The sequence below is a fragment of the Centruroides vittatus genome, unplaced genomic scaffold, assembly GCF_030686945.1.
Source record: "Centruroides vittatus isolate TY-2023 unplaced genomic scaffold, ASM3068694v2 contig_378, whole genome shotgun sequence".
In the NCBI taxonomy this organism is placed as follows: domain Eukaryota; kingdom Metazoa; phylum Arthropoda; class Arachnida; order Scorpiones; family Buthidae; genus Centruroides; species Centruroides vittatus.
In genome coordinates this window covers 264,801-292,029 of record NW_027122199.1, presented here as the reverse complement: position 1 = coordinate 292,029, position 27,229 = coordinate 264,801, and the positions used below count along the sequence as shown (strand labels likewise).

At 30.7% G+C, this 27,229-nt stretch overlaps 1 protein-coding gene across 1 annotated transcript; it reads right to left on the bottom strand.

Moving 5' to 3' along the window:
• Positions 1 to 323: 323 nt before the first annotated feature.
• Positions 324 to 27,229, bottom strand: LOC136975712 (nose resistant to fluoxetine protein 6-like). The gene is made up of 13 exons (XM_067270812.1): positions 27,064 to 27,229; positions 26,905 to 26,992; positions 25,502 to 25,596; positions 24,783 to 24,950; positions 22,478 to 22,571; positions 21,829 to 21,912; positions 15,530 to 15,701; positions 15,372 to 15,451; positions 12,141 to 12,260; positions 10,846 to 10,969; positions 3,090 to 3,276; positions 2,839 to 2,981; positions 324 to 732 (listed from the first exon to the last, which is right to left on the bottom strand). Exons 1-13 carry the CDS (start codon positions 27,227 to 27,229, stop codon positions 535 to 537), a joined length of 1,719 nt encoding a protein of 572 aa, XP_067126913.1. The 3' UTR covers positions 324 to 534.

Below are 27,229 nucleotides of genomic sequence, written 5' to 3'. Positions count from 1 at the left end.
GTTCTTATCAATGAAAGTTAAAGTGACTAAACTTTAAAATTAGAATAAAGAGTGAACATGACAAGAGGTGCTATACACTAGTAATTTGTAGAAATACAAATAATTATTTGTATACAAATTATAATTTGTATATTTGGCTACTTGAATTCTACTTCTGCTTTTCGTATTATCATTAAGAAAATATTTATTTTATTTATCTTACTTTATTGTTTAATGAAAAAGAATATTTTTCACTTGTATATTTTTGAATATACTCTTGTAATAAACTGTAAAACAAGCAGATAATATATTTTCGTTAATTCGAAAAAGTTACTACAAAGAAGTTAATATGGAATGTCAAGAGATTTATTTTCAAATTTTAAGTTGACATCATATTGCAATTATTATTATAAATCACTTTAATTTTATTTCAACTGAATACAATTACCCCTATGTTATTGAATACATTTGAATACATTGAATAAAGGAATACATTCAGCCAATATTGTTACAAATCAGTTTAATTATATAATCAAATAAAGATAATTCATATTATTAAACGTTACTGTTGTCTTCAGTTTGATTTTCATGCAAATTATCAATTCCGTTTTCTTCCTGTTTGTCCACTCTTCCTTTTGTACAGAGAACATCGATTATTTTATCAATAAGACAACTTAACGGCGTTTCCACAAATAAATGCATGAGTAATGACGCTATCAAGGATACGCACATCACCATTAGGAACAACATCCACTATCCGAGAATAAGCATGTATTAATTAAACATAAATAAATTTTCCTATTTATTAAATAACAATATTTCTCTTCTTATTCTTAATTGTGTACTTGGACTTTACTTATTAATAGTACTTTATACTGATGTTTAAAGGATAACTAAAGTATTAATAGGATAGTTATACTATAGATTAGTAATAGCATATCTATCCTATTAATAAGTAATGTTTAAGTAGAAAATTAACAATAATAATAGAATTAAAGACAGTAAGGCTTTTACAATAACAATATTTCTCGTTTATAAACAATTTTAATAATCTAAATGTTTAAAATGTTTGCTTATATTCCTTGATAAACTCTTCTGTATAAAATGCCAAAAATTACATTTGAATTTAGAATTATTTCTATGTTATATATTTTTATCAGATTACATCAGAAAATAGAAAAGTTCACAAATTACTCTTATCACCTAACTACTGTGCATAGGTGCATCACCTCTATTTTATTTTATTACAAGGGTGTTTAACATGTAAGTTTCTCAACTCTAGTAAGTTACTAAATTTTACTCACTCGTGATATATTACAGGAAAATTTTCTCACCTATTTAAGTTAGTTTTCCACATATCTTTAATTGTTATACATTCATTTTTCTGTCTCATTAATTTATCAAACCTTGTTTTGTATAGAATAAAGAAAGGTTTCTGAAATGAATTAAGCCTGTATGGTAGCTAATTAAAATCTGTAATTTTTCAAACTGGTCATTGGGCAATATGAGGACCAGCATTGTCTTCGAGAAGAATTACACTTTTTGTAACGAATTCAGAAAACTTTAGAGAAGTGATTTCTAAACCCTTTCCATGCACTGCCCTTGTTGTTTCATAAAGTTATACCCAACGTTTCCAATCATACGCCAATGTCCCCTAACCCATTTTCAGTTGTGTGAAAAAAGCTTGGAAATATTCTTAAGAAAACTTTTCTATGAACTTCACACTTTGTATCTTTACTATATGCTGTTCTCCAAATCTGAAAAACTATTAAACACAATATTTCTTCTCACTCGTTTTAAAAGAAGACAGAAAAAGATTGTCAGTGACCCCAACGTTTATCTATAGTAACAGTTCAGTTCCCTGCCTCTAGCTTCTTTCGCCCACACGGCATCAATAGCGCCCATTATGGAAACCATTGCTTCAAATTATAACAAAACAAAAATTTACTCAATGCCTCACAATAATGGATAGCATTCAGCGTTTATTTTTCTTTTAAATACATTCGATCTTTGTGTCCGTTTTATCTTAAACAACACCATATTATAGCCATACATTTCTATGAGCCTACCATGAATTTCGCTTTTCGATGAACTACGTGTCTGATCGTATCATATAACTGATCTGATCTATAGAATACTAAGACATTCATATATTAAAACCTGCCATTTTTAATTTGTCGGTAGTGTAAGCCAACTTTCTATCCTAAAGCGCAAAAACGAGAAGTTATCTTTTGTATTGGTTAACAAAATTTCACTATAATATTGTAATTTTTGCATTATCCGTTCTGTTATGTATGACAGAGGAAAATCTATGGCGATCGGTCAAACAGAGCGCTTGCAAGATTTTAACGTTCCTGGAAAAGGGGGATTTCGAAACGTCGAGAAACATAAATTATTCAAGGGATTTTCTGTATGTATGAATGTTAGTGTGTGTCTGTGTCTGTGTATTCGGAAGGCACCATTTTTATCACCCTTTTTAATAATCAATAACTCTTGTGCTTTAAGTCGAAATTTTTAAAAATTTTTAAAGAGAGGATTATTATTTTAAGATTCATGTTATTCAATGCCGGTGGTTAAAGTTCCCGAAGGTGAGGAAATAAAGACAGATTGTATGTCATGTCTCGAGTAGGATCGAATATTATGACGATTTCATTTCTTACTAGCACTGAAAATTTTTTTTATAAAGCCCATCCTTATCTTTAAAAGTATGTTTCTTGCCATTTTATAATATTTTAAAGTATAAAGATTATTAGTAATAAAACACAATGAGATGAGCCACATGCGTTATTTTTGAATGTTTCTGGAAAAGTTAAGCAACTCTTTAGTTTAATAATAATAAAATAAGTTAAGCATTCTTACCAGAGTTATTGCTGATGCGTAAAGACCTTTCCGTAAATCATAATAAATGTACATTAAAACTGGTACATGAAGCATGTAGATCCAAATAATTAATTTATCCAACGTACAAAATATTCGCAATGAAAAAACTCGATTACAGATACCTGTAATGAAATCAGGCTCTTAATATAAATTAAAAAGAAATCTACGAATAAAGTGTTTAAACAATTACTGAATTTTACGTGAAATTGCTTCAAAACTCATTTACTTACCACCATATCCCGTAATGCACGCAACAGAAATCCATGTCGTAGCCACAGTAATAGCAAATGGAGATAGTGTAAAATGTAAATTTACTACAGTGTTGTTTGGTGACGTTTCTCTTTTATAACCGTGCAACCCAAATATTGCCAACATTATCAATATAATACTTCCAATCCAAAATATAAGAAGGGTTTTCTGTAATATGGTTTAAAAATATATTTAACTATCAAAATTTTTTTGTTAAATTAAAAATTGAGGCATTTAGGATTTTTATTAAAGGAGTATGAATATACAAGGAGTAGATATAAAGGCAAGCTGCACGTTAAGAAATGTAAATACAGGTATCTCTTGATTAACTCAAAATTTAATAATGGTGCGAAATTAATTGCAGCAATCCCTTTACGCGGTAGAAGTATTTATTTATTCAGCTTTACCAGCTATCTTTACCTAGCATAAAAACCGTATTTCGATTAACGCGATTTTAGGCTCGATGGATTATTTGACTACGTAAATCAAGGATACCTGTAATTATTATAAACGTATTTTGTTTTCAGGTTTTAAAAAGATCTATTAAAGGAAAAGCATTTTGCAATATAAATTGATTTTAATAGTCGTTGCGCTGAAGTTATCGATACTGAATCTTGTGTGATCGCGTATTAAGTAACGATAACAGTAAAAATACACGGAAACTTTTTTCTAACCAGACATAATTTTTACGTGTTATTAATGGCATCTGAAAAGTGTGTGAAAACAAGAAAGTTTAAAAAAAGAATTGTAATATTCACTTTTAGATGAGCAACACATTTACCATGGAGCATGAAAACGTTGCACATTTGGCAGATGTACGGCCGTGTTTACATTCGGATGTGGACGGTGTGAGACAAGTAAATGCAATTTTCATTTTATTATACAGTATTTAGGTAATCGATTTACTGTTTGTGTATTAATTTATTATTAGGGTGTTTAATAGTGTTATTTTTTATCCTATATGATGTATACGTTTCTGTATGTACTCGAATATTAGATATTTAAAAGACGTATGCAGTTTTCGATATTTTTGTTTCTTTATTGAAGAGGTTTAAGTCTTTATAATAATATGCGTTAAAACTAATAAATGTTGAAGAAATTTAAACGTAATGAAAAAAGAATGAAACTGTAAACAGTCATACCTCGGTACTCGAACGTTTCGAAGCCCGAACAAATTGGTACCCGACCAAAAATTTCGAAAAAAAAAATGCCCTTTCCCGAACAAAATTTTGGTACTCGAACGGGAAAGCCCGCCAAGCCGACATCGACGCCACGGCGGGGGCGTCAGTTACGAGACAGTCATTGTTTCGCATGCACATTAACTTACGCTGCGCTATATTTTTTGGATTAGCATCCTTTTTTTTTCTTTTCTTAGCTTTTGTTGAAAAATTTCATCCTGATACCATGGTAGTCAATAGGGATGTACATTTTTTTAACTCCTTAATTCCCCTATTTTCCCCGTTAAAATTGAAATTAATGATTAAGAATAATTAAAAATAATTAAAAAATAATAAAAACGAAAAAAAAACGAAAGAAATGTGTTAATTTTGAAGAAAAAGCTTCAAAGTACAATTTCCTTTTTCTCGCCTATCCGCGAAATCTGACACTGATGAGTCATTGTTTACACAGCTGGATGACCTTGAGAACAGCTGGTGTCGTCTTTCGCGGGACATTCTCATGAAACTCTCGGGAGGAGAAGGGTAAAAAGTAGGGTGAATACTAGATGGTGGTATATTTCTAAATATTTTTTTTTAATTACGATTTTAATTGATATTTCCGACCCCCCCGACTTAATTAAACGTAATTATAAAAAAATCTATTAATTAAAAAAATTAAAAAACTATTGGATGTTGTTTTTGACATCAGAAAATAGCTTTAAATAACTTTACCGAAGTAAAATCGACGCACTAGAAGTTTAGAAGGATGAATGAAGTTCCATAAAAAAATCCCATAAAAAAACAATTAAGCGTTAATTACGGTCATTAAAGGTTAATTAAAATCGCAATAAAATTTTTTCGCGCGGGTAAAAATTTTTCAAAAAATTTGGAGACTTAGAAAACATTCCAAAGATCAAAAAATTTTTTTTCGGGTCCCAAAGTACCGTTTTTTTGTAACGCTATAAAATTTTGTCCGAGTTATCTCGGATTTGGACGTCTATGCACGTCAATGGTCGTTAAGGGATTAATGAAAATGTCATGTCTCATTTCCGTAAAATTCTCCAAAAAAGGCATAAGCAGCAGACAATGGATTAGTTTTTAATTAAAGATTTACCTGCCCAAAAGCGACAGAAAAGGGAAGCAACCCCGAAGTTCCATTACCAGATGTTTTTATGGAAAGAGATTCCCCTTCTCAGCAGTAACTTCCACTCTTCCTCCTCACACCTCCATCCACTTACGCCATCATATCGCAAACAAAAAGGTAAATTTTCGTATGTTAAAATGACTTAATAAATAGTAAAAACATTAAAGGAGTTATATATATGTTATTTACTGCTTGCCTAAAATCTAAATATCATTTATACTGTAATCTGTTATGTTACTAGCGAATAAACTGGAGATTGAAACGCATTAATCCATTTTACATTATTTGTAATGGGAAAAAATGATTTGGAGTCCGAACATATTGGTACTCGAACCTCTTTCTGGAACGGATTATGTTCGAGTACCAAGGTACCACTGTATTATATTACTAAAATTAATAATTTTATAGGTAAAGTAAGATTAATTATTATTAAAGTTTAAAGACTAATTGGTAACATTTGAATTAACATTGGGTAATCAAAATTAAAGTACGTTATTCAATGATCTCTAGAAAGAAATTTAACACTGGAATACTATTGTTTGTTGTAGTAATCATTAATTATATGCAAAAGACATCTTTATAAAAACAATTCAAATCAAAACTTTTCACTATGCAATTTAGGTGCTACATGCAAGTGGAAAACAGCTACATTTGTGGAATCACCAAAGTATACTTTAGTAATTTAATGCATTATGTCACCACACTAATAATGCACAATCTCACTGCATATGTACCCATGTGAACCTGGACTGTTTGTTTAAGCTGACCGAACAAGTAGAAACGGATGACAAATTTTAGAAATAACAATACTTATTACTCAGCAAGAAAATGCATTACACATACGCCAAGTATAAATAACTGCATAGTCAAAGCACTATAGTACATTACAAAAAAAATATATATATATATATCCAATTCCTCTCATAACTCGCATACAAAATTTAATACTAAGTTATAAATTACATGTTATGTTTCTTTATGCTACAGGTTATATTTTTTAATACACTTCTTTTTTAATAAAAAATGTTTCAAGCAGCCTGAAACTGGTAACATTTTTGTTACTGAACTCATTTAGTTTAACAGACACTAAAAATGACAGAGTTCTGAGCTTACCAGTCACTCTCTAAATTCAGTTTTGTTTTAACGGATTTTAAACACTCACTCTCAATTAGCATTGTTTTCTGGCATTAAGAGAACCAGTTTTGCAACTCTCGTGAGCAATAAAAACCTGTGGACTCCATTGACAGCTTTCATTTTAGAAAGAGCATTCCATTCTCTATTCAATCGACATCTTTTACCCAATACTATTATCTCACTAGATATAGAATCCTTAAAAAAATGATATTCGTCATATGCTGTGAAGCAAATTTTATCACTTTCTTATACCTGTAACAAAAAGTCGAACTGCAATTAACTACAGTCGAGTCCGCAAAATACGATAGTCCAAGGGGAAGTGGAAATGTGTCGAGATATCAGATGTGATGACTAAAGCAAAGTTTAAAAATAAACCACAAAACTACAATTAATAAAATACAGTAGTGCGCTATACACTAGTATAGGCTTACAATACATTGTGTCTTCCATATACAATTACTCTAGATGAAAAACTGAAAAATTCGTTTAGTGTTGTTTGTTTTGAGCACTTAACTGGCTCGACATTCTTTTTGAACGATTACGAACGCCTTGAAAACATCATCTTTGCAATTGTCAATTGTTGGCAAGTAACGTCTATCGATTCTTAATGCCTTTAGGGTAACAAAATGCAAAATTGGATTCTGGTGTGACGTTGATGTAGATTGTATATTTTCATTTTGTTTATCTGTTATTATTTTATACATAAAAATACATAAAATGTTAAGGCATTCTTATTAATATGAAAATATATTAACAACATTAATATATTTTTATATTATTAAATATATTAATAAATAAATCGACTCCCCTTCTGAAAAAAATGAGTTTGCACCACACGTGTGGAGTGAATTCATATCTTATCATAGTGTGCGACAGCAAAGGTATGTCGACTTATCCAGTAGTGACGAGTTAAATGGTGTCGAGTAAACTAGAGTTTTTTTTAACATTAATGCCTATGTAAGTCGGCCGGGACTACAGAAAACTGACTTAACCGATGGTGTCGAGTTATCCGGGAGACGACTTATGCAGAGTCGACTGTATATTCTTGTCAGAACTTAAAAATGCATTACTTTATATAACAGCCTCCGCAAAAGGTATTTTATACAGTCGAAACTTTTTTGCAAAAAGCTATGTACACTTTTAGAAAAACTAGAAACTCTGGTAAAATAACTTTTCAGATTGTGAATTGCTAATGCATCCGACTTTGTTTTTTGAATTTAGCTTCTGTTGACTCACGTTCATTCAAACACATATGAAAGAATTTCTTCGTTGCCATTTTTTTTCTTATTGTGAAAGATTCTAACAGACATTTGATACAAATTATTAACGTCTGTAAGGTTACTTTTATTTACTGACATTGAAAACATTGATTTTCATGAGAGTTACAAGGAAAGGCAATGAGCATTTAGCATATTAATCATTGATTATGTATAATGTTTTGGTTGCACTACACTAATACTTAGATGCTATTATACTGTCTGGAAACATTTCCTCGAACAACGCTCCTATACACGATTCTGAAATCGTTGGTAAATTATGCTCAAATAAATGACAGGTGAATTGAACTTCCGCCTTTTTTACCTGACAGAAGTTTAACAAAATTAAAGTATTGAATTTCCGTCGGATGAATAAGTATAAGTACATTTTTACAAATACAAGACAATGTTGCTACAAATTTTTAGACGATCACCATTTATTTTTTCTAGTGATCCAGTACAAAATTATCGATACTTATACTTATTCTTTTATACTTATTCTAATTACAGATAAATATACTTATATTTATTCATCTGATAGAAATTGAAACTTAGGCCGCGACTCCACTAGCCGTAAAACAGCCGTAAAACCCCTTGCCATAAAAGCTTTTAATCACGTGACCTATTTGCGTTTGCGCTCAGATTGCGGTAGAGGTCCAGCTAGCGAAGCTTTTTACGGCGACAGTACTATTACGGTGTACACGTGATATATCGATATAAAGACAATAATTATATTTTACGAGTTTTCTCTATACTATAATTACAAATATAGTAAAAGTAATATCTTTACTTTCTTATATTGACTTTTATTATTATATTATTAAGATAATATACATCATTTATAAGCTTAGCTTTTTTATTATATACTCCTCTAAATTGAAGGATTTTCCTTTGGCCGTTCATATCGCGTGTTTTAGGCATCCATTATTATAATCGGGATACCTCTTGTCATAGATACATGAATACTTTCGGATGTTTTCGATAAATCTTTCCAGATCTTCTGGAGTAGCCACGAGAGAACGTACACAAAAGCTCGTTTTCCGCCATTTTCGCACCGTGTCACGATGACCTAGATTTAACTGACTTCTGATTAATGGATGGTACCGGTTTACGGTCGAATTCACTTCGAAAGTTGAACACTGCTCAACTCGCTTTTACGTTGGTTTTACGACCTGCTCAGGCGTAAAATATCATGGTCACGTGATTAAAAGCTTTTACGGCGAAGGGTTTTACGGCCCTTTTACGGCTAGTGGAGTCGCGGTCTTATTCGTAAAATTCGTCACCAGAGGGATGTCTCGGTGTAATCTACATTAAACAGCGGTAACTCTCAGTGGATAAAAGGAGCCGAAATCCCGAAAGGACAAGGATGTATTAAAAAAGCCGCCGTAAGATTTACCATACAGAATTTAAATATTTTTTAATTTTATTGGTTTTTCTGTGTTTTTTAAGGAACTTTTTAAAGAGTAGGCAGTTGCCTAGCCTATAATAGAAGGTCCAGCTGTCTATAAATTTTGTTCTGGAACACTAGAAAAATTAAATGGTGACCATGTAAAAATTTGCAGCGACTTTGTCTTCCATTTGTAAAAATTGAAGTGGTAATTTTCGTAATATTTCTACATCATAGAGAAAAAGATTCATATTTATTCTGCATAATCAAAAGCTGACTAAAAGAATAATGAAAAAGATAATTTTGGTTCTATCTTGAGGAAACCGTGTTTTGTATTTTCTTTTCGTTTCTTTTCTTTCGAAGACACAATGTAGTGACATAAACTTAAACACTGGGCGAATTTTATTTCCGTTATAATAAATTTATTTTATTTCATAGAAATATAAGAATAAAACCAACCGAATGACAAGGATGAAAAATTCGCCAAGTGTTTAAGTTTACGTCACTACATTGTGTCTTCGAAAGAAAAGAAACAAAAAGATAATTTTTTTTTTAGTTTTTATTTTAGCAGCAGCATGTTTTTCTGATTCAGCAAACCTTTACAAATAAATACATTTTCTTGCGTCAATAATATTGCGCTTCGGCAAACAACATTTGATATAAAAATGTCCTCGAGATGAGCTTTTAGCGTATTGAAAATCATGACAGTAATTCCTTTCATTCTATTTCACTTACTTTGTGAATACAGTCACATACTTTGATTTTTTCATTTGCGGTATCGCAGGTAAAGCATTGGATTGGCATTTAGAGCAAGACTTACTAATACTACAATCAGTCATTGTAAGCTACCTTCGACAGAAATTGGAAGGGAAGGGTGTTAATCCTGTATAATTTCAAATCTTCAGGCACTTTAAAACGTTTTAAAATGTTAATTTTTGTCAAATACAACCGAAAATATTGTACTAACACATTAATAATAGCATATTTCAATAATATATATGTGTTATATGTCAGTAATAGAAAAAATATAAAATATGTCGATTAATCAAACAATCTAACCTAACCGCGATTTACAGTTTCACGCCCTTCTATGGCTGTTTAGCCTAGTCATGGACCTTCCCCAGCTTTGTGTTAAGGGATGCATGCAATTATTACTGTCACGTCTGTGGTTAACCGTTTTGATCCACGGAAAATTGAAAGGGGGCATTTCTGTGGATCATCTACTAGGGCGGGCAGAGGATGAAATAACAGACTGTCTGGCTAAAAGAAGGGCAGTTAAAATTTCTGCATATGAGAAAAACATCGGAGAGGATCATCTTGACTGTGGGATACCGTTCATATCTCATCGGCTTTATACTTTCGGGTGACGCCCATATTGAGAATTAACTCCCATATCGCTAAGATTTCTGTATAGCATAAATATCTTGTACAAATAAAACGCTTCTGCTTGCAGCGTGAAACGTGCCATACAGGCAAGTTTTTGTACTAGTTTCTTACGGGAATTCGTCTGCATTTCCTGAAACCCTACAAATTTAGACTAGTAACGCTGTTTGTACAGAGCATTATTATTGGTGGTTTTAATAATTATAAATACTTGGCTATTTGATTAAATGAAATTTGTAAAATTGTATACATTTCTTTAAAAATACTGATACTTACGTATCCAAATTTAATTTCTTTTTTCTTTGACAGAAAGCATCCAAACAAAAATCCAGTAAAAAATGAGTTGAGATGTGAATAATAAGGTTCGCAGTAATTGTAATAATAATAATTCATTAATTTTCTGAAAATAATGAGAAGAAAACAATATAAAAATATTAATAAAGTAGCATTACAAACATAATTAATACAAATTTGAAAATTTCTTACATTAAAAAACAACAAATTATAGCAAGAAATTTATAACTTTAAAGCACACATTAAACTACAGCTGATTTATATTTTGCACATTATGAAGATTAATTCGTTTCAGAGACAATTAACAACGATGAAGAACGGGAAACCATACTAATATCTTATGCCCGATTTCTTCTTAGACTGGTCGAAACTTATGAAGTTTTCGGAGATCAATACTTTTAAATATGTGTACTAGAATATGTGTACTGGAATACTGTTCAGGTGGACTTCCTTAGTGTGAGCCTGCCAAAGCTATAATCGGCCTTTGTGCCCACAGGAAAAAAAGATATTGAAAATTAATGTTTTCTCATTATACAAGAGAATATTTATCTTATTATGAATGGAAACATTTGTCCATTTTGCAGATTATGTGTTCATGCATATTATTCCATTACATCATGCTGTGAAACAATTGAACTCTTCGTAGTGCATTAATAATAATAATGTGTGATGGTAAAATATGAACTCTTATTCAACGTTATTTACGGTAATACTGAAAAAATATTATAGTCTAATATTTTGTACTAAATCTTACCACTATGGTGATTTTGACGCAGCAAGCAAGATGTGTTTTTGCTTGCCCCCAACTAAAAGACTTATTAATTAAGATTCGGCTCGTTTTTCTTTGTTTAGAGAGCTATTTCTTTGCCGTAGTAAAAAATTTTGATATCATATTTTCATGGAAATTTATTTTGTTTGTACATTATTTAGGATTTAGTTGCATGTGGATTGATAAATATTCCCTGGACAGCGTTGAAGAAGAAAATTCTAGTAAACGTCACCCGATATGTCCAACATCTGTACATCATCCTTTAATCTTGCGGTTATAACAATTAATGTCTTAAAATGTTTGTAGATATCTAAAACACTTTGTTGAAACCTATTACGACTTTTGCAAATGTTACTAGTAGTGTCTTAATTGAAAATATTTATATTGTTTTTCTCCATGTAATAATGACATTCTAATATTTTCAGTTCTTTCTGGGCAATGTATATTTTATTATGACTTTATCCTGTGGTGTCCCGTAAATAAATTTATATGAAACTTAGGTACTTACCTAAAATCCACAGAATATCCAAACATTGTGTAATTTTTGTATACAATTGTATTAATAACGTGTGATACAACTCCTGCCGCAATTAACATCACTGAAATAATCTTTCCATACTTTGGCCATCTAAAATTAAAAAATATATATACATTTCTGTTTTTTATAGCATACATATTACACAGAATTAAACAGAAAACTTTTTGATATATATGGAATTAATTGTTATTTTTATTACGCATGTAATCTAAGCTTAATATTGTCCCTACTAAGGTACTATTTGAGTCTACTTGACCCCAGCCAACTTTGGACCGTGTTTTTTAGGAAACTGTCACGATTAGTGACTTTGCTTGCCACGAATTTTGTCGTAAAGGTATATAACACATGTTCAATAGGTACAGTCTTTTCGCTTACTTTTTATTTATGTTTATTTTTGCATGTGGTCAAATTGACTTCATAGTACCTTCAATGTGTTATAGTTTTTTTTTCATATTTCAAGGTTGTGTCACGTGCATGGCATAACAATATGGCGACACAACAGCAGCTTCCTTATGAAGATTTTCTGCAATGTTTAGTTGAGCTAACTGACATCGACAGTAAAAATGTGCCCAAGTTTGGAGAACATAAGAAAGTCAAACGTTTAATGTTCTTGAAGAAATTAGCCCTTGCTTTAATTATTCCACATGTGCATCAACGATTGGGATTGCAGCAGACGCCGAAAGATGTCAAACAAGACATCCGCAGTTGCAGCATTGTACCAGAGGCATTCACATCAGCCGCAAGCACCACAGAGTTTCATTCTGGTCAACACAAAAAATAGTATATTTGTTTCAAATCAAGTGACATCAAAACCAAATTAATCTGTAACGAGTGCAATACGTTTGTGTGGAAAGAGCACACAAATGGTTGTGCAACCAATGCTGACAATAACATTTTGCCTACAGCATATGAAGCCTTGTGCAATATCATTTTGTTTTTATAATACATTGTCATACCATATTATTTTATGAAAAAAATTTATAATAAAATGTTGTTATTCTGGTCATATAGCATAATTTTCGCTTGGGTCAATTTGACCCCTTTGTACTAAAAATAGTTTTTCATTGTACGAGAACAGTATTAAACTTTCCTAATCACATTAAGTAGTTAGTAGCTAGTTAAAGCGCCTGATTATCGAGCAAATGAATAGCTAATGACGTCACGTTTCCAGTGTTTTCATTATGTATTTACACCAAAATAAAGGCTAGTTTTCCAGAGAAATTTCTCACGAAAGGATGTTTCATTTGAAATCGTTTAAGTGTTGCATTTAGTTTTTTTGAAATTGCTTTACGTAACTAAGAATGTGTGTTCTACATCGATACAATGTATTGCATATTTGCAAATTTAACTTAAAGTTATTTAGTAATAAGGATAGGGTGTCTTGGTGCTTAAAAAGATTAAAATGAGGGTGCAGTGAACTAAAAAACCAAAACAGCGTAAAAAGTGGAACAAAAATCATATTAAAGAACTATCTTGAGTAAACATTTTTAGTTTTTATTAGAGTTAACTTTTTATGACTAATTTATTTTTACGTATGTTTCCATATATATAAAAATAAATCACGATTATTTGTCGAAGAAATGAACTAATTTCGGTAATAGTAATCATTACTAAATTTTCAAATGTGAATTTCCTGTGTTTTATTAAAAAAAATATATATCTTTCTGGTTAAAAAAAGTTCATACAAAATTTACTAATGTCAGAAGAAGTATAGGAAGTTCACCGTCTGTGAACGGTTAACTTCCTATATTCCAATAGGGTCAGATTTAATGACAGTTTTACTTGTTATAATCATTTACTATATTTTTGTTATAACCATTTCAATCTTCAAAATTAAACTTTATGCCATTTTATAATAATTAAAAATATAAAGAGATTATAAAATTAAATATCATGACAGATGGAGACCCCAAATATTTACTGAGCACATTCTGAAAAATCAACATATTGCTGGATATTTCAGAATGTTAAGTTAATAGATGATACTAAGTGTTTATTTCTTGTACGGACAAAAAAAAATCTACTAACATAAATAATGGTCCACAAGAAAATATATTTCAATATAATAAATCTATAGGCTATGTATGCAGCTCATTACGGAAAATGTATTAACTTTTTATATACAAACGTAAATCCTATTAGAAGTATACATACATACATGTATATATATATATATGTGTGTGTGTGTGTGTGAGTAAAAACGCATTCTATTTTGCATTGCTTTAAAATACAATAAAAAGCTCACTAACGAGCGTCAAATTATTTAGTGTAATCCACTGATAATAGTATTCTTCGTGAATAACTACTAGAAATTTATGTGCATGACACGTATCAAGAAAGTAAAGTAGGTAAAGTGTAGTTTGCAACGTAGATGTGCATATTGTGTCTTAGTTTTGACCATTTATATCTATTTGCCCTTAGTGGGAATTACATGTTGCATATGTATTTCCACTCAGATTAATTAGTATGACTGAAGATGCCTTCTAGTCAAAGTACAAGTGAAAAATCTTCAGCTAATTATAATACATCCTGAATTTTTTACTTACCGAATAATACTAGTTTTTGTTTGTAAACGATTTTATTGTTAAAAGGTATTAAAAAAGTAAAGTATTTCTTTAAAAGCATATTTACTGGAAAAAATGTTTGCATAAAATACATGTAGATATTGCATATGAATACTGCTGATAACATATGTATTGTATATGTAGACACTTTATACATACTCAATATAATCAATAGTTTACTGACTATTTCCGTATAAACAATTTTGCCAATAATACAGTGAATACCAAAAATTGTTATTGTAAACACCGCCAATGAATACTTCAATCGAACTTTCTCTGTAAAGATTAAACAAAAGTATTGTTATTGGTGAAAATTAATGTGTAATATAGAACACAAGTAGTTACAGTCTATTCATATGAAGAAAACTTTTCATAACAAACAAATCGCGTGAGCGACAAACAGATTCTTCGTTATATTACAAGGTATAAACTTTTCTCCAAATTCTCAAACTATTAAAAGCGAATTTTTAAATGAAGACTTTACCAAAAATAATATTAAATAAATGCTAAATAAATTAATGATATCATCTAAATATTTTATATATATTTTATAAATTAAGTTCAAACAAAAAATGAACACTATTAAAAAGTCACAATGAGAAAGTGTCAAAATTAAGAATAAAAACGAAAAACATACCTGTTATTTATGTAGAGTAAAGGTATAGCCACAAGAATTAGCTGAAACAAGGCGCTTATAAACCATAAATGTTGAAATTTCTGTAAATGTAAATAATATTTAGTTAATAAATTATATATTTTAAAATACTACAGAATTCATAATATTTTTATTTTTACATGAGCAAATGCATCATTGTATTTTATGAAATTATTGTAACGAAAAATATATTCGGGCCAATTCTTTACAATTTCGTGTACATCGCTTAATAAATCATTCCAATGAGGACCATCTCCTAGAAGAGGTAAAATAATCGTTGCTGCTATAAGACAAAGTACTGCCACCATTAATCTGCAAGAGAAAATTGTATGCTGAATAAATTAATCCAAAAATCTTCATCAAAACTACATTAATAAGTTCTGCAGTAGTAAAACTCTGAAATCATAATTAAGCTTATTAAAATTATTAAGATTACAACCATCATTACTAGAACAAATTGCTCGAGGCCTATTTGTAGCTGAATGGATAACTGGTGGTGGCTAGCAACAAGTGGTAGTTGCTCGCAAGTTCATGTCTAACGATATGGGATACTCTAGTTAGGATGGCCAGGTGGAATATTTCATGTTCAGTTCTGGTACACACAAAAATGAGCGCATAGAAAGTCAATGCAGGACGCAAACGGCTATTGCCCATGTGTTTTGTCGCGGAATCCCACCAAACCGATCCACGCATTGCTGGACAGAATGTAGTGTCAAGAAGTGATACAGGGAATAAGAATTTTGAAATATATTATTTTATACTATATGAAAACCACTCAACTGCTAATCAAAACTTTCCAACAAGATCGAAATTGACCATAAAGGGTCGGTATAAGTTTCACAGAGAGTCAATAAATCTTATCTTAAAAATATGAAAATTGTTATATAGAAGTGCTGTTGCATATATATATGAATAGGTAAAATACATAATGAAGATAATATTCTAGTAATCGATTCATGAAAAAGTTTGTTAAAAGAAATTAACATTCCGAAAAGCATTCAAAACCGCGCGAAATAAACAACACGTGTTTTGCAGACCATTTGACTAATGCTTCGGAAATGGTCCCTTTACACGTTGCTTAAATTCATAAATAAAATGGGAACGATACAGCTAATCATTGTAATCAGAATGACGGATAATAAAATTTTCTTTTGCTAGTAGCATTTTGTGATAAAACAACTAATCACGAAAATTTTCTGGTTTTACTAATATAATAGACTAGCAGACCCGGCCACACATTGTTGTGACTCAAAATGTATCTATTGTAAATGTATAACACTTCTCTGTGGGGGAAATTTTAAAAAATCCCTTCTAAGTATACATTTTGTTGACGTACCCTATAAAAACGCAATCAAAAACGCAAAACACCGCATCTAAAATAGTATAAATGGAAGCCGAGTTCTTCAGGTAAGCCTTAATTCTGTCCATCTCCCCCCAGTCAAGAGAATTTCGACATGTATATTATACAAAAACACCGTACGTATCCGAATGCAATGTTGTATCAAAATTTCAAATGAATTGGTAGGAACAAACGAACATTACATTTTTATTTATACAGATAGATAGATGATCTGCTTTAGTTCATCCTCACAGAAAAGCATAATTCCTCACAGAAAATTTTGATAAATATTGGAAAAAATACTGAAATCTATACTTAAACGACCGTTCTGTGAATGCAACAAATTGCAGATAAACAAAAATACCGTGTTTTATTGCAAATCTATTGTACTGTACTCTATAGATACACAATGTACAGCTATACACTCTAGTCAGCACTCATCCGGTCAGCACTCACCCAACTCACCAAACGAAAGCGCATAATTTCTCCTTCTCTAGGTGGGAAAATCTCACCCCGCATTCTTAAGTCTACGGTTACACCTGACAGGTGTTAAAATTTGGTAAGGATTGGTTCAGTAGTTTTCACGGTTATTGAAAATGTTGTAAAATGATGTAAAATGTTCCTGTTTACACGGTCTATAAACAGTACACAGATTTATATAATCATTTTACAATTTTTTAAATTATTTTCTATAATGTCGTGAATATTTTTCAGATTAATATACTACTATATAAAGAGAACGTATTTTACGTGTAACCATAGACTTAAGAATGCGAAGTAAGATTTTCCCGCCTAGAGAGGGAGAAATTGTGCGTTTCCCTTTGGTGTGTCAGGTGAGTGAGAATCTGTGTATTCTTTTTAGACCGTGTAATAACTGTTTTGAATATTTTGTACAATTTATGTGTCGCCATCTAGTAAAGAGAAAGACAAATAGACAGACAAAAATCTGTTGCAGTTTTATTTAATTAATAAAAAATATGTAGGTTTGATTAGTGGTAAACATTCCGGGGATCATAAAGATGCTACATTTAAAATTTGGTAACGATTGGTTCAGTAGTTTTCACGGTTAGTGGTCACAAACGAAAAATACGTTCTCTCTTTATATAGTAGTATAGATATAGATATAGATATATACACAACAAAGCGCATTCTAATGTATTAAAAATGTCAAATATTTCAATGAGGTTTAAACGTTTGACTTCCCGAATAAAAATTAATTCTTTTTAATTTTAATCCGTTAATATATTCAATCAGCATTAGTTGAAACATGTCAATTTATTATCTGATTTATTGCATTATTAAATTACTTGGTACCGTAACTGTAAAGAAACACCGTATTGTTCTAAATACAGTAAGACCTCGTTTAACGCAACCTCGATTAACGCTGATTTAGATATAACGAAACCTAAAAACAAGCTCAAAATTTACGCCGATTCAAATTATCGAGGCATTTAATAGATTCGTATATAACACGATTACTCCCAAACATGAACCAATCGGCAAAAGCTGACAATTTGTCGCAGCGCTGTACTTTCCTTAAATCTACGTTTGTTAGCTGAAATTTTAGAAAAAATATAACATCACGGATTCCAAAGGCAATATCGACTGCTCTTGGCTAGAATTAACTGATAAATGCATGAAAAGAGTAAAATAAGTTATGGCTGAAGGTATCCAAGATTTCTCAACGAACAGAGCCTATCGCTGTATCGTTAGATCGACCAAATTGTCAACCTAATCGATACCGCAGGAATAGGAAATTAGACGAATATGGTGGTGTTACTACAGATTTCTGGTGAGAGCCTTATCAACAACGACTTTCAAGAACTGTGAAAAACAAGGAATTTAAGTAGAACTGAAAAATAGTGATTCTGGAAACGAAGACCACAAAGAATTTCTCTACAAATTTCCTTAGTAAAAGTTTGGTAACGATAACCGAAATCGTTGATTAAACTGTAGCGAACGATCCAAATTCTGGAATAAGTGCAAAACCGAGGCCAAGCATTTTCGATGCGATCTCCCGATGTTTGCTTAAAAAACGAAACAGAAAGCGACAAATCACACAAGACGATTTCATCGTAGAAAACAAGAATCTCAGAAGAGCCAGGAGCTTTGTCAGTCGTCATCAAAGTCGAGATCTTATTAAACTTAGTATCGAGTGAAAGATGACTTAGAAAGTAAGAATGAAAAAGAAACGACCAATCGGAATGCGGGTTCAGAAACAGAAAATAATAAATCTAAATTTCAAAAACAGGAGAGCCTCAAATACACCAAAAACATCTTTTTTTGTAAACCTTTTTAGTTCTAATAAATCGAGACTATTTTTTGTAACTGTTAAATCTGTCTCTATCTTCAAAATGTATAAAAATTTTTTGAATTGTACACATAGTAATAAATCATATCTGTATTTAAAAGAGGTATTTGAATAAAAGATAATTTATACTTAATCAGATGCGAATCATTACAGAAAGTATCTCAATAAATAATCGAAAGTATAATAATTTATAAGTAAAACATCATTTGACACAAGATGAGAGTAAATACAGCATGTGAGAAATGTTCATCATTGCAAGTAATCTTCATTCTTATTTATATTTCAAGTTCGTGCACTTAAAATATCAATATTAAATATTTGTATTAATGTTATATGCTTTTTTACTCCTGTTATATAATATTTTAATTAACTAAAATGGATTTTAGGTTTTCAATATAAATTGATGCTGTAAACTAAGTGCTATTAAAAGATTAAAATTAAAATCGAACTACTCATTACTTTCCTTGTTATCTATCTATATTAGTCAAATTATAACCCTTTCTAAGATTTTTACAATTTTCGACTTTGGACATATTGAAACGTCAAGAAATACAAAACAAAAAAATTTATCGGAAGAAACTTTTGTATGTATACATGTCAGTGTGTGTATATGGCCTGACGCTGTTCACCCTATTTGAAGCTTAACTTCTGTGCTTTTAATCGAAAATGTCTGACATTTTCCAGCGGGTTTGTGTATAAAAAAGAATCCCCCTAGATTTGATCCCAGTTTCACCCCCAGTTTGACCTTGATCCATTATATCAAAAAATTCAGCATGGACAAAAATACTGTTCCCGACTTACAATTATCACCCCTCCCATCAGTTTGCCCCTGATGTTTACTTCGAAGATGCTGGTGATCGTCCCATGTTTAAACTTTACACTGACAGTTCGAAGGAAGGTAACAATGTGGATTTGTACAGAGCCTATCGCTGTCAGAGTTTACTTCGACTTAGGCCCCGAGCTTCACAACGCTTCCTTCTGTCTAGGCACACACTGCTCAATAGCACAGGCAGAAACTTTAGCTATTTATATGAGCTTAATACACATTAGGCATAGGAAGGACAAAAGACACTACTTACACTAGCGCATTTATTTTCACAGTAGGGTAACATTACACAGGATTTCGAAGTCTGATAGCCGATTAAAACTCACCCATCTCATACACCACATTCTTCTCACTTAGAAATCTATTCTGATGTTGTTGTCTAATGGGTCACGGGTCAAGAGAGGGTTTTCGGCAAAGAGACCGCTGACCATCTTGCCAAACATGATGCAAAGTCATCAGTCACTAGTGCTTTCAGTTACAATCACGTCAAGAAGCAAATCTTCATTCCCTGTCAAGACAGCTCGGACCAAGGCATAACTGGTAGGCTCACCTACACTTTCATTCCCAAAGGAGACACTACTGCGAATCTTCGCGACTTTTACCCTAGTTACACCCCCACTCAGCTACTTATAAAAGACGACAACTTTAAGCAATACTTGCATAGATTAACTTTAGGAACAATCCACAATGCGATTGTGGTATTCAAAAAAACCAAACACCACTTTACTTAGTTTTTTCTGCAACAGGTACAATCACATTAGGGATAGTTTAATTAATGAGAGCTGCTATTGTTGAAGGGTACAACTGGCTATGCAGTCCGCACCAACTCATACACATGCATACAATGTTCCACCATCTATTCGCATTCATATCCATTAGTGGGGCTCTTGAGTGCACTCACTCCGGAAAAAAAAATGGCAATCAGCTTTCCCTTGCTTGTTTCAACTGTCAGATTATAGCTGCCTTTCAACTTTTTATTTTCCGTTTTATTTTCAGTCTAAATTCGGTTAATTTAATTTAGTCCTAGTTGTAAGTTAGATTAGGGACTCTTAGCTGGATTTCTGGTTACGATATGATAGGTTAGAATAAATTAGATTAGGGTTTGTTAGCTTTAGTCGTCTGATTAGGTTTGCCTTAGGATATGGTGGCTTAGTTTAGTTAGTTAGTAAGTTAACGTTTCAAAAAAATAAATAAATAAATAAATAATTTTTTGGGCTACTACTCGTTTGTCTTTGTTGTCCATTCGTCTCGTCTAGTTTGTCATTGTGTTCGTTTGCTTTTCGCGCTGTTGTCTAGCTGTTAAGTAGTGTTAAGATTCGCGCTCGTATTCAGTTTTATTAATATTAAGTAAATATATGTCTTCCTACTAACAGCCACTTGGCACTAACTTCTACACTTAGCCATTCGTGGCGGCACTCAATTATTGGTGTTCCCTACACGCAGGTTTTTTTTCAGACCCTTTGGGGGACTGCGATCTTGCAGCCTAAAAACTGCACGCCAACATCAAACATAGAGAGTACTGTAGCCTCTATGTTTGATGTTGACGTCCAGTACCGAGAATAAAGTATAAATTACAGTTTCATAATTAAAAAACATTGATATTATCAGAAATTCACACATCAACATCACAACTAAGAAACTATGTTTGCACCAAACCACCAACCACTGCAAATAATAGGAATTATGAAAGTTTTAAGATATCGTGCAAATTTTACTTTTAATTTTTTTGTTTAATTTTACTCTCTATTGCTTTGCATATATCACTCATTGGAAATGTACTATAAACTCATAAAGTTTGATAAAAATCGGTTATACAACGTGACGCCGTCCCCTTTTTCGAGTCTGAGTAAATTCTGAGTTTAAAACAATGTATTTTCAACTTTTACAGCATTATATATTTGAAAAAATTATCAATATATATAAATAATTATTAAATTTTGAAATAAATATAAAATTTTCTCACTTGATTATTCTCTTTGTCAAAAAGACGAAAATATCCTTTACAGATTTTATACTGTTCTGATAAGAATACGATAGAAGAAAAGCACTGAAAATTGTTAGAAAACCTTCTGGTTATTCAAAGTGTAATTATTTTAATCAAATTTATAAGTAAATACAAATAATAAATTAATATCTTATTGAATTCTGCCGTATAAAATTATTTATTATGCAAAATATAGTCAATAATAATTGTGCCTTCCACAATAAAGCTTCTGCTTACAATTCGGAAAATAATTTAGATGGACCATTTCGTTGCGTGAAAACTTTTTTGTTTAAGCGTAACCACTACTAAAACTTATATTATTATATAATATCATCCAAAAATGTAATTGCCCTTCGTTGACGTTTCTACCAAATGCAAATTGTTGTAAGAATCTTGTAGATTAATTCAGTATTTGAAAAAATTTATCAAACTTTTAGAAAGTTTAAAATTCGTCATAAACAGTTTTGACGTATATTTAGACACCATTACATAAATATCGCAGTAAATATAAGTTTTTTATAATTATGAACGTCATATATAAAATTAAACAATTTACATGATTTTATAAGAAAATAGAAACTAGTATCGAAGTATTAATTTCAGTGAAAGAAAATTTGAACGTATTTACCTTATAAAGAAAAAAATCTCTATCATTGCCGGACAAGCACTAGCTATTTCCACGGGAATATAATCAACCAACTCTAGAATATTCTTGTATTTTTCTAAAAATAATATTTTTAATTAAAACCAATTTAAATCAGAAAATAAATATTTTTGTGTTAACGATGATTTTTCCAGCGTAAATCGATAATATTTTTCTACTACTGTGTAGACAGAGCAGTGTTAATATTTTTCATTTCTCTTTCACAGAGCTATCAACTTTTTTTACTTAACATTTCTTCAGCTTATGCGATCATTTTTTCCAACCTTGTCGATCATGCAAAATATCTCGTACATCAGTGAATCCTGGTATAAGTCAGTTTTTATTTTTAATTAGAATTTTCGTACTTTCCTGTATTTATCAATTTAATAATATAATTCGAATACTCTTATTGCACTTTTAAGTACATTTATATATTTTCAAAAAAATATGCAATATACTTGCAATACAAACAGATTTTATACAAAGTTAAGTCAATAGAAAAGCGAAGTACAGTAATTTACTATACTTTTTGTAATGGCATGTTGTCATCTGTGTAGTCATCCGTACAATTTGCATATTGCAGAGCACCCAGAAAGTACATATAGGAAAAAAATACCTATTGGGGACACTATTAACTTTAATATAATAATTTAGTTTACTATAAAGTAAATGAAAATAATCATGTTATAGTTATACTTATACTTCATCGGTGTTCAGGGTAATTCCCTCGTTTTACTACCTATTGGCTGCATGGTGAGAACTCTCAACACAGTTATGGATATAAACAATGAAGTTCTGCTGCCTTCCTTCAATAACTACGCTTTTATTCAAATAAATTTTTAATATTTTTAGAAGTCTCGAACACAAATTCGTGTTAATAACAACCACATGGCTTTTTTCCACCTTTATTTAGTTGATGCGATACACGTTTCGGGCCTTATGCCCCTCATCAATCAACTAAAAAAATATAAAATAATGTATACAGCGTTTTTACCGACAAGTTATATAAACGTTTAAACGTATATAACATACCAGTTCTTCCCCAGTATGGCACTTGTACACGGTAAGTTTGGACATTACAAACTCGAGAATAAAAGTTATAAAATTCTTGTACATCTATTTTGAGTTAAAAAGTACAAATATTTAATACAACAATAAATTTAAATTAACTATGGATAAAATCGGGACAAGTTCTTACTATTTGTTCTCTTGTACTTCTTAGTAGAGATGGTTAATGCACAGTACATTTTCAAAGGTCGTTCGAGCACTTTGGGCTCGTTTATGTTGAAACGGATTCCAGAAAATTTCCTTAAAGACAAAATTGTAGACAAACCTTTGGTATAAGTTTTAGTCTGAACATTCCCTGTTGAACGTTGTTTAGGTTATGTGACAGTTAAAATTTGCATACCTACATGTAGGGGGTTGAAACAAAGTAAGCCCCCTTGTGGTATTTTTTGGTGAAATATTAAGATTTATTGTATTTTTAAATAAATATTAAGATTTATTGTATTTTTAAATAAATATCAAAATTTATAATATATTTAACCAGTTTTTGTTTATATTTATACTTGTATTTTTATTTCAACCCCCCTTTGTTTCAACCACCTACATGTAGTTATGCAAATTTTAACTGTCACATAACCTAAACAACGTTCAACAGGGGAAAGTTCAGACTAAAACTTATACCAAAGGTTTGTCTACAATTTTGTCTTTAAGGAAATTTTCTGGAATCCGTTTCAACATAAACGAGCCCAAAGTGCTCGAACGACCTTTGAAAATGTACTGTGCATTAACCATCTCTACTAAGAAGTACAAGAGAACAAATAGTAAGAACTTGTCCCGATTTTATCCATAGTTAATTTAAATTTATTGTTATATTAAATATTTGTACTTTTTAACTCAAAATAGATGTACAAGAATTTTATAACTTTTATTCTCGAGTTTGTAATGTCCAAACTTACCGTGTACAAGTGCCATACTGGGGAAGAACTGGTATGTTATATACGTTTAAACGTTTATACAACTTGTCGGTAAAAACGCTGTATATATTATTTTATATTTATTTAGTTGACTGATGAGGGGCATAAGGCCCGAAACGTGTATCGTATCAACTAAATAAAGGAGGAAAAAAGCAATGTGGTTGTTATTAACACGAATTTGTGTTCGAGACTTCTAAGCAAAATACAACACGGTTTCACAAAAATCAACAATTTTTAATATTTTCTTAAAGTACTCTCTACTTACTAAGCAAGTTTCAAAATAAGTCAAGAAGAAGCAACACAAAACTTACCTACTGTTTTATTAGAAAGCGTCGTACAAATGTGCCCAAAAACTACTATGCACACTGTAAAAAATTTAATTCCACAGAAAGCAGCTGTTCTTTTTCCTGTACAGTGAGAACTTAGTTTACGAATTGACTGATAGAAGAAATTTAACCTTTGTTTCGTTGTGTCAGTATCTAAATAAAAAATATTCAAAATTAGTTGAAATACAATTTTCAGAAATAATTAAAAATTATCTGAAGTTAATATATACAGTAAAAATGTTAGAAATAAATTTCTAGTATACATATTCACTGAAAATAGACACTTTAATGTAAGATATTTGAGATTAAAAAACTAAAAAATAACAATAGTTTTTTCAGTATTATTCTTCACACATCTTCTTTTAAATTCTATTTGTCTAGCTTAGTTTATGTCTCTTAAAGCAGATACTTAAATGCGAATCGTAATTCAGTGAATATGCATTTACTTCCGAATTTAAAATGGCCACTTTTACTTCATGTGAGTAAGATTTTCATAATTCACGATAAACTTCAAATATCAGATAGATATTTCAGGAAATTTCTTTTAAAGAATAAATTCAGAAATAAAGTTACACAGAGTCCTGTTTAAACATCGTCATTACTATGTATAAAAAATATTATTTCGTTTTTTATAATAAAATAAACAGTTGTATACTATTATAAAACGAATAAATTGTAAGTAATATTTACGATTTTACTCTAACCTCTTTTACCACTTGAGGAAATAATGCCTAATTCCATCAAAGTTTCGACAAAGGTTGCGAGGACAACCCAACTCGAGCAGAAAGCGAAGAACGACCTGTAAAAAAATTTAAAAACTTTATATTATATAACCGGAGAAACACTTGAAAATGCTCGTGTCTGCGGTATCGAATACTTATTTATTTTCTTGTAATTCAATAAATTTTCGTCGTGAAATATTATGCAATTAACTTTTTCTTTGAATAACGATAGTATAATTTGGCAATTGCTTTTAATTACCTTGATTTCCATCTGATATCCCACGAGCTATCTCTGTTTAAAAGTCAATTTCAAAAGCACAGACACAATATGCAAGATGTGAATTATTTGTATATCTCAAACTTGAATTACGAATCGATGCAACAAATTCTTCTTTGTCTAAATGTTTTCAGTAATTTTATTCATAAACAATTAGCATTGTTTTTGTATTACGAGTTCTACACGAGTTAGTTCAATTTGAAAACAGTTTAATATAAGTTAATGTCATTTAATAGTCTGTTAACACTGCTATACTTAATTAAAATGCGTACCTTTGTGATGGAGATTCTCAATGATGGTAACATATTTTACACAAAAATGTGTTTATTAAAAAAGATGTGTAATTGTTATCCATTGCTCTCATCCTAATAATAGTTTATTTACTTTCTGCACTTTGTATTTTAAAATTTTAGATACATGTACTATTGTATGATTTAATATTTTCATATACAATATAAAAAATTTAAATTCTTTTGATGTAAGTGTCATGTTTTTATCTTTCTAATCGTGCCAGGATTATCATTTCGAAATTATGGTAACCCTAACTACGTGTCATGTTTCTTATGCCACTTTGAAGGGCATTATACAATACACGTGTTTAAGGGTTGTACAAAGTTGTCATTTTCCGTTTTCTCAATTTTTTGCGTTTATACGCAGAAAGTTACGGTATTCTTCTAAACTGACATACGTGTGTATTCTTAGTAATAGTTTATAAAATAATAATAACAAAAATGGCTTGACAATTGAATCCATGCAGAAAATTCAGAAAATTTGTTAATACTAACTCAAGAACTGTTTCTTATCATATTCTACCATTATTATTTGCTTATCTGAACACACGATCAGTGTAAAAAAGTGTATTTTGTGGAGCAATAAGAGTTATGAATAAAATGCAATTATGGCAGATAGAACTGAAAATACAGTTGACTGTGTGGCCAAGTGGTCAAGATATCAACCTACGAAATATTTATAAATTTACTTCATGGGCGTAAAACTTTTAATCCAACACTGGTTCGATCAACACCTTAGTGCAAAGCTGTCATAAATTCACATTAAGTTTAATTATTAAAAGCAAATTCTAATTTATAAATCATAAAGTATAACTTACAAACATATTATTTGAGCAGTGGAATTAACAACTTTCTGCTTTTTCTCTTCGCAATAATCAACTCTAGCTGATAGTTCACTATCCAGCACTAAAAGGTATATTTGTGATTAATAAACTAACTTATGTATTTAAGATACCACATGTTACGAAAATACTTACACCAATTTAAAATACTTCTTAAATCATCTTCGTGACAATCACTTGGAATACAAATATCGAAACGTAGTTCGAATTGAACCAAACTTAAACTTTTTAAGAGATTCAATATTGACACAGGTTTCTGTAAATGAAATAATGATATGTGAAAAATATACGCATTTTTCAT